Genomic DNA, 8,136 nt, shown 5'->3' with positions numbered 1-8,136 from the left:
ATCTCACCCAGTATTCTGCCCCTGGTTCTTCCTTCAGTGTCATTTCCATGAATATCTGCTAGTATTTCCCTAATTCCCATTAGAGCCTGTGTGGCGTAGCAGCCCAGGCCCTGCACCGGGACTTCTCGAGAGAACTCGTGCAGGTATCCCATGGAACCGCCTGGACCTGAGGTCAGCCAGAGGCGTGGGTGATACAAGGACCATCCACAGAATCAACATCGAGACAACTAGGACCACCCAGTGCCCTAGGAAACCACGGTCACATTCCGGCAAGCCCAAAAAGGGAGCCAAGGCAAGACTTTGCCCCACCTTGGGGGCCCAGAGGCCCGGTTTTCCCGTGGTCCCTCTGCTGTTCCGCTGTCTTCATTCACACACAGGGCTTTTCTTCCAGAATGGGATCAGGAAGAGAAGATGCCCACAACTGTGGAGAAGAAAGGCACGGGGGAATGTCTCCTCTTCTGACACCCCTGGTCTTCAGCTAAGTGGACAGTGGGGAGACACCAGAGTCTGATTCCATCTAACTAACCCAGCTGTCTGCAATAGGAGGGAAAATATCTGTAAATCATATATCTGATAAGAACTTTCTACTTAGAATATATAAAAGAACCCTTTTTTTTTTGTACCGGGAATCGAACTCATGACCTCAGGCTTGACAGGAAAGCGCTTATGCTGCTGAGCTACATCCCTGAACCCAAACCCTTTCAATTTATAACGGAAATGACACATTATCTAACTTTTCAGGGTGGCCCAGTACTGAGGATCAAACTTGGGGCCTTGAGCATGCTAGGTAAGCTGCGCCAGCACTAAAGTACCTTCCAGTCTTTGTTCTTTGTGGCCATCCTCCTGCCTCAGCTTCCTGAGTGCCGGGATTACAGCCATGCACCACCACACCCTGCTCAGCCTTTTTTCCTGTTTTAATTAAACTATTTCTGGGGAATTGAAGCAGGAGGGTCTGGTTTAATTCTAGACACTTGGTCTCCAGGAAAGTTGGGAAATTTAATAATTTAATTCCTAATCCTTTTTTTTTTTTTTTTTTTTTTTGAGACAGGGTCTCGCTATGTGGTTCGAGCTGCTCTTGAGCTCACTCTGTAGCCCAGGCTGGTCTCCAGCTCCAATGATCCTCCTGCCTCAGCCTCCCAAGTGCTGGGATTACAGGCATGCACCACCATACCCAGCTGTAATTCCTAATCCTTATGTCACTATATACAGACTAAATCTCTGGGTCTTAGTTTTCTTGCTTGCAAGTAAAACCTAGGGATGCAGCACTTGCCTGCCATGCATGAGGTCCTGGGTCCCATTATTACAGGCAGCTAAGTGAGATAGAAATTAATATACAGTCAGAGAGGGACTGGGCCTTCAAGGAAGTCAGGGAAGAATACAGATATCAGAATTGTGACTGGAGGCGCAGCTGAAAAAGGCAAGAGCTGAAGATAGTGACAATGGCAAGACTTGCATACTTCCCTGAGGGATAAGCAGAACTGTAACTGGTACCACCCTGGCCATTATATCTAGATAGCATCAGACACCTGGGTGGGTGGCCAGAACACCTGGGCCCATCCCTTTCTCAAAATGCTCCTGTTTTAGAAGTCATAGGTAAGCCAAGGTTAATGATGCTAGCCATGTGCCCTTGCTAAGTGCCCTGCTTCCCTATTGGATCTACTTACAGACTTACTGGTTGATTATAGTGACCTATGTGGTACCCACATTGTGATTTTGCTGTAAAATTGCCCCTGACAAAAGGACTCCATGGCAACCCACTTAGGAACCTTCTTGTCTTTCAGGAGCTATTCCTGTGCCCCAATAAACCTTTCCTACCCTTAACCTCTTCTGTCATTTTGAACACATGTTTCGATTTCAGGGGACACAAACTTGACACATCTGACATCTAGCAAGTTGGGAGTTATATTTCTTCTATATCACTATCCCTAGCAACAAAAACAAAAAACAAACAGAAAGATAGGGTGCCGTGTGGTGGCACATGCCTGTAATCCCGGCACTCGGGAGGCTGAGGCAGGAGGATCCTTGCAAGTTCGAGGCCATCCTGGGCTATAAAGTGAGCTCAAGGCCAGCCTGAACTGCATAGCGACACCCTGCCTTAAAAAGACAAAAAAAAAAAGGGAAGATGAGCCAATCCTAAAGAACTTTATTCCATCAGTGGAAGAAGTGTTTTCATTTTTTCCTCCAAGGGGCTAAACAGATAAAATGTGAGGTGAGTTGAATCTATTTAAATGGTCTCAGGATCTGAAAAACCTTTATTAGATCACTGGTTATAGGTAAAGACAACAGGTTAGGTGTGGTGGTAGTGGTACACAACTATAATCTCAGTACTAGGGAGGCTGAGGCAGGAGGGTCACCATAAATTTGAGGCCACCCTGGGCTACATAGTGAGTTGAAAGCCAGCCTGAATTACAAAATAAGACCCAGTCTCAAAGAAAAAAAACAAACAAAAAAGACAACAGATGCATAACCAAGAGAGTTTAGTTAGCTATGTGAATGTTGACTACATAGCATTAACCCTAGAAGAGTAAGCTAAGTCTCTAGTTGTTCTGATAACTTCTTAGTTTTAACCTGTACAGAGGTGACTAATAAAGAAAACACAGAAAAATGAAAATAGGACAATGTAACCATTAAAAAATAAAAGTCCAACCTTTCAAAATAATCACTATTAATATTGGGGAGGTTTTTTGTTTTTGGTTGTTTTCTTGAGACAGGGTCTTGCTATGCAATTCAGGCTGGCTTTCAACTCACTATGGAGCCCAGGCTGGCCTTGAAGTCGAAGTGATTATACTGCCTCAGTCTCCCAAGTGCTGGGACTACAAGGGTGCGCCACCACACCCAGCTTCTTCAAATAAATTTGTACCTCGTTTTTCTTCCTCCCCTTCAACACTGAACTATAAGTATTTCCACATACCATCACATAGCTTTTTTGTTTTGATTTCTTGGTTTATGTTTGGTTTGGTTTTGCAAGGCTGGGGTGGAATGCAGGCCTGGAGCATGCTAGGCAAGGACTCTACTCACAAAGTTGCTCTTTTCCTTTACCTTTTCTTTTCTTGATCTGCTGGGTAGATTCCAAGTTCTTGCATAGGGCTAGCAAAGAGTTACTAAGCTTACACTCGATGGTGAGGGAAAAGCAGCTACATATCCGTGGTCATGAACAGAGAAATGGTGCTGAGATTACCAAAAGGCACGCTGCCCACCAAGAGGATAAATAAGGCCGTTGGGCTGAACAGGGAGAAAGGGAAAAAGAGGCAGGTGACACTGTGCTTTGACCCGGGGTTACACGGAGTGCCCCAAAGGGGCTGTCAGAGCACAGCTGGGTGGAAGGGAAGGAACTCCTCTGCCCCAGCACCCTCTCTGTCCTGCTTCCGCCTCAGTCTCCTGAGTAGCTTAGACTGCCACAGGCCTGAGCGTGTGGTCCCCAAGGCTGAAATAAAGAATTTAACCTACCCCTTCTGTAGAACAAGTTAGTAATATTATAGGCAGCTAAAAGGGAAATTAATGTACAGTCAAAGAGGGACTGGGCTCTCCAGGAAGTGAGCACAAAAACAAAGACATCAGAATTATGGCTGGGACCCGGGATGTTGATCAGTGGTAGAGCACTTGCCTACCATTCATGAGGCCTTGGGTTCAATCCCTAGCAGCACAAAAAGAAAACAAAACAACAAAGAAACTCTTAGACTTCCCCTTCTGGTGAGCCTGGGAGGGGTTTGGGATTCTGTTTAGGCCGGGTGTGCTAGTGCACACCTTTAATCCCAGCACTTGGGAGGCTGAGGCAGGGGAATTATTGTGAATTCAATGTGAGCTTGAGCTACACAGAGTCCAAGGCCAGCCTGAATTACATGGTAAGACTTTGTCTCAAAAAGAAAAGAAAAAAAGAATTGCGGCTGCAGCCGCATCTAAAGACCAGGCCTCAAGATAAAGATACAATATCCGGGCCTAGAAGATAAACTGTAATTCGGAATTATGCTATAATTAGCACCACCTGGTCCAGGAAGTCCAGCTAGGTATCAGTCACTCAGGTGGGTGACCAGAGCGTCGGGACCCGTCCCCTCCCCCCAAAAGCCTTTGTCCTTTACATGTACTCTCACTACAAGGGCCGGGGATGTAGCTCGGCGGTACAGCACCTGCCTGGCAAGCATGAGGTTGTGAGTTCGATTCCCGGTACAAAAATAAATAAATAAATGTGATTTTCAGTCTCACCACATGACTCTGAGATAAGCGATTAGGGTATGGCAAAAGCAGGTGGGGAAGCAGGCATGACCTGTTAACTACAGGATCTGGACACTTGTGCAGAACGGTTTCCAACGCCTTGCATGTGGACTTCTTCCGAGAACTCAGGTTTTCAATAGGATGGCCTAGACCTGATGTCTGCACCGCCTCTCAGGACCCACATGTTTCCTGGAGATTTGCACAGCATAAAAGACACCGAGAGTTTGCTCCTGGCTTTCTTCACAGAACCCCACCTTGCTCTCTCTAGGGTGTCTTTTCATTGCTTTTCTCCTCTTTTACTCAGCCCAAGCTTGCTCTGCAGAGTGTGTCTCTCACTCTCTACTTTTATTTTCTCAATAAACTTGGCCACTGCTCCTTGCTCATTTTGTTCAATGCTTTATTCAAGATGAGAACTTGAACTAACGTGGAATCTAACTCTAGAGAGAGAGGCGAGCAACCCAGAACCCAGTAAGGTTTAGCTGGCGAGCCACTTTTAGAAGGGGCTACTCAACAACATTACGGCAGTCTGCTGCAGTTTCTATGTAGACATCCCCCAAAGCCTCAACTGTTCATGCGTGAGGCTTTGGGAAGGTGCCTGGATCATTGCAGTGTGACATCCATAGGTGGATTAGTGAGTTTACAGCTAAACCTGATGCGGGGTGGTGAAGCCTGGTCTGAAAAGGTGGGTCACTGGGGGTGTGGCCAGGGAGCTGTCTTCCTCCTTCCTTCCTTGATCTCTCTGTGAGCCTTTCCTCCTTTAAAGTGTAGGTGTCCCACCGGGTGTGGTAGTACATGCCTGTAATCCCAGCACACAGGAGGCTGAGGCAGGAGGATCGTTGTGAGTTCGAAGCCAGCCTGGGCTACAAAGTGAGCTCAAGGCCAGCCTGAACTGCGTATCGAGACCCTCTCAAAAAGACAAAAAAAAAAAAAAAAGAAAGTGTAGGTGTCCCGTATTGTGTCTCAGCGACAATAAAAGTAACTAAGACACAGCCCAAGCTGACTCACAGATGCTAACAAACAAAACAAAACCTAAATGTCCTGTGTCACTTAAGGACAGGGGTGTGTTCTAAGAAATGCCGTGTTAGGCAGCTGCTTCTTTCTGTGAGCATCACATGTCTGCATAGCAGAGCCTTCTACATACCTAAGCTATACGGTGTAGCCTTTTGATTCTAGCCTATTAACTTATACAGCATGTTAGTGTACCATACTGGAGGCAATAAAAGGGAAACGTGTACCTAAACATAAAAGCACAGTTAAAAATATAAGTGGGGCTGGTATGGCTCAGTGGTACAGTGCTTGCAGGCAGGGGGCCTTGGGTTTGATCCTTGATACTGAAAATAAAATACAACAAAATAGTAGAAGAGGGCGAGGAGTGTAGCTCAGTGGGTACAGAACTTGCCTAGCATACACAAGGCCCCAAGCTCAATCCCCAGAGCAAAATATAATCATAATAGAAGAGAACCAGACCTGATGGAGTGTAATCCCAGCACTAAGGAGGTCGAGGCAGGAGGATTACACATTCAAGGCTGCCCTGAACTAGCAATACCAACACCAACATCAACACCAACAAACAAAACAAAAATACTGCTACGTTGCCTGGGTTGGGCTTGAGTTTGAGATCCTTTTGCTCCTGCCTGGAAGAGTGCCTGTAATCCCTTTTAAATGCTGTAATGAGTTTGTTTTTGTTGTTATTTTTATGGTGCTGGACATCAAACCCAAGGCCTTGTTATATTTAAGCACTACCTTTCACTTTTTTTTTTTTCCGTACCAGGAATCGAACTCACGACCTCGCGCTTGGCAGGCAAGCGCTGTGCCGCTCAGCTAAATCCCCAGCCCCTCCCTTTCATTTTTCAAAGCCCCTTTCCCCTGACATATTATGAGTATCTCCAAGCAGATGGAAGAGTTGTCAGTGAACCCACGTACTCATCATCTAGATGATAAATCAACATTTGCTACACTTGCAGGACACTTTATGAGCTAACCTGATCATCGTCCTTTTTACCTGATGACAAGGTACAATTGTCCTACAGATAAGGGCAGTGACCCCAGGAGGATTTAATGACCAGACTCGGAGCCTGGCTCCCGCTGTCCTCAGCTCAGCTGTGCCAGCTGACTCATCCACACCCCCTGGGCGTCAGATATTTAACTCAGGTCTGAACAATATTTTGACTATCCTTGGTGATGCAAAGTTTACAGGTCTACACACAGAAGAATCGGCAAGACCGTGGGAAAACCACAGAATCCAAGCCTAACTCTTGTCACTCACAGGGGAATAGTTTGGAGTTTCCCCGGCCTGGAGCCTCATTCGCATTCCGGGTTAGTCATCATTTCCTCCCCTACCTACCTGAGCTATTTCCTCCACCCACTCTTTCCCCTAAAACTGGTTCAGGCATAGAATATAGTTTGTCTCCACTGGGCTTTCTCCTGCCTTTTCATTGGACCAGAGGCAGAGGTCCAATCCAAACACTGCCCTAACCGTCTCCCTGAACGGCTCCCTAAAGGGCTCACTGCTATCAGCCAAATCAAGTCTAGTACGAGCTCTACCTTTCCAAATGCACCCTAATCCCGCATTCGTGTTCTCATTGCTTAGCTTCCATCTTACATAACTGAGGAGCGTTTCCCCAAATATACCCAGGGTTTTTAAACTTTTTTGCCTTTTTTTTTTTTTTTTTTTTTTTTTTTTATGGGTGTGGTATACCGCTCGGTTTTTAAACTTTTTTGCCTTTTTTTTTTTTTTTTTTTTTTTTTTGGTACTGGGGACTGAACCCAGGGCCTTTGCATTGAGTTACACCTTTTTTGTTGTTGTTGTTGTTTCCGGCACCGGGAATCAAACTCACGACCTCGCGCTTGCCAGGCAGGCGCTGTGCCGCTGAGCTAAAACCCCAGCCCCTGCATCGAGTTACATCTCACTCAGCCTTTTCGTATTTTAAGACTGGGTCTCATTAAGTCTACTAAGTGGTCCAGGTTGGGCTCAAATTCTCGATCCTCCTGCCTCAGCCTCCTACCGTGCTGGGATTAGGGCGTGCGCCGTCATGCCTGTCTTTATTTGCTTTCTTCATATAACGCACCACTGTTCCTGTGCAAATACCACACGTGTAAACGCTAGACCTCCAACCACAGCCCATCTCAAACGCCGATTCTTCTAATCAACATTTTGCAGACCCCCGGGCCGATATCACCTCTACCCCCCCATCTGAGGCCCCGATCTTCCTCGCCCTAGCGGAGCTGTCCGGTCTCATCAGCTCCTTCCTCCACCGCCTGAGCATAGCATCCGTGAGGAAAGGGACGTGGTTGTAGTCACGGTGGCCCTCCTACGTCAGAGCTTAACCATGCTTAACTTCGCCCAACGCGACGCCGCCGGCCCGCCCAAAAGTGAGGTTTCACACAGACCCGCACCCGCGGCCGCACACGCGACGCCGGCTTCCTCCGGACACACACGTGTCCCCAGGGCCACAGCCCGGGACCGGCCCCGGGATTCCCTGCCTGTGGGCGCTCCCATTGCAGCCACCGAAAGGGGGTGCTGGTTTATTTAAACCCGCTCCAAGGGAAGTCTGTTACTTTGTCCCTCCCACAGCTTCCACCTGAGAAAACTCTTAAGTGCCACCTTCCTTCTAAAGTGATCTCGCTCGACGGCGGGGAGCTCCAGCGGGATCGCGCCTGGTCCGCCCCACGGGTTCCCCCTCGCCCGCGCTCGCACTTGGTAGCGCCCGCCTCGTCAGCAGCGCCTCTCGCCGGTCTCGCCCCAGCTCGCGCCAGCCCGCGGCGGATTGAGTCGCGTTGCCGCGTCTGCTCCGGCACCTCGCTGCGGACGCGCCCGCCGGCGGCCACTCGCCTGTCCCTCCCGAGCCTCCGCGCCTCCGCTCCTCTTCCGACGCGCGAAGCGGCCGCGGCGGTGCTGCCCGGCATGTATCAGAGCCCGCGGCGGCT

The 8,136-nt window shown here is 48.2% G+C and overlaps 1 protein-coding gene across 1 annotated transcript in view; it reads left to right on the top strand.

Annotated features, from left to right (window-relative positions):
* Window positions 1-7,538: 7,538 nt before the first annotated feature.
* The window catches only part of Noct (nocturnin), a gene marked incomplete in the record, with an annotated part of 20,987 nt that continues 20,389 nt past the window's right edge, over window positions 7,539-8,136 (top strand). The window contains 2 exon segments of the mRNA XM_013515249.1: window positions 7,539-7,694; window positions 7,784-8,136. Of these exon segments, the coding sequence (XP_013370703.1) occupies window positions 7,539-7,694; window positions 7,784-8,136 (509 nt within the window).

This window comes from Chinchilla lanigera, unplaced genomic scaffold, assembly GCF_000276665.1.
Source record: "Chinchilla lanigera isolate Chin_1 unplaced genomic scaffold, ChiLan1.0 scaffold00027, whole genome shotgun sequence".
In the NCBI taxonomy this organism is placed as follows: domain Eukaryota; kingdom Metazoa; phylum Chordata; class Mammalia; order Rodentia; family Chinchillidae; genus Chinchilla; species Chinchilla lanigera.
Note: the sequence above shows the minus strand (reverse complement) of the source record. Positions and strands in the feature narration are given on the sequence as shown.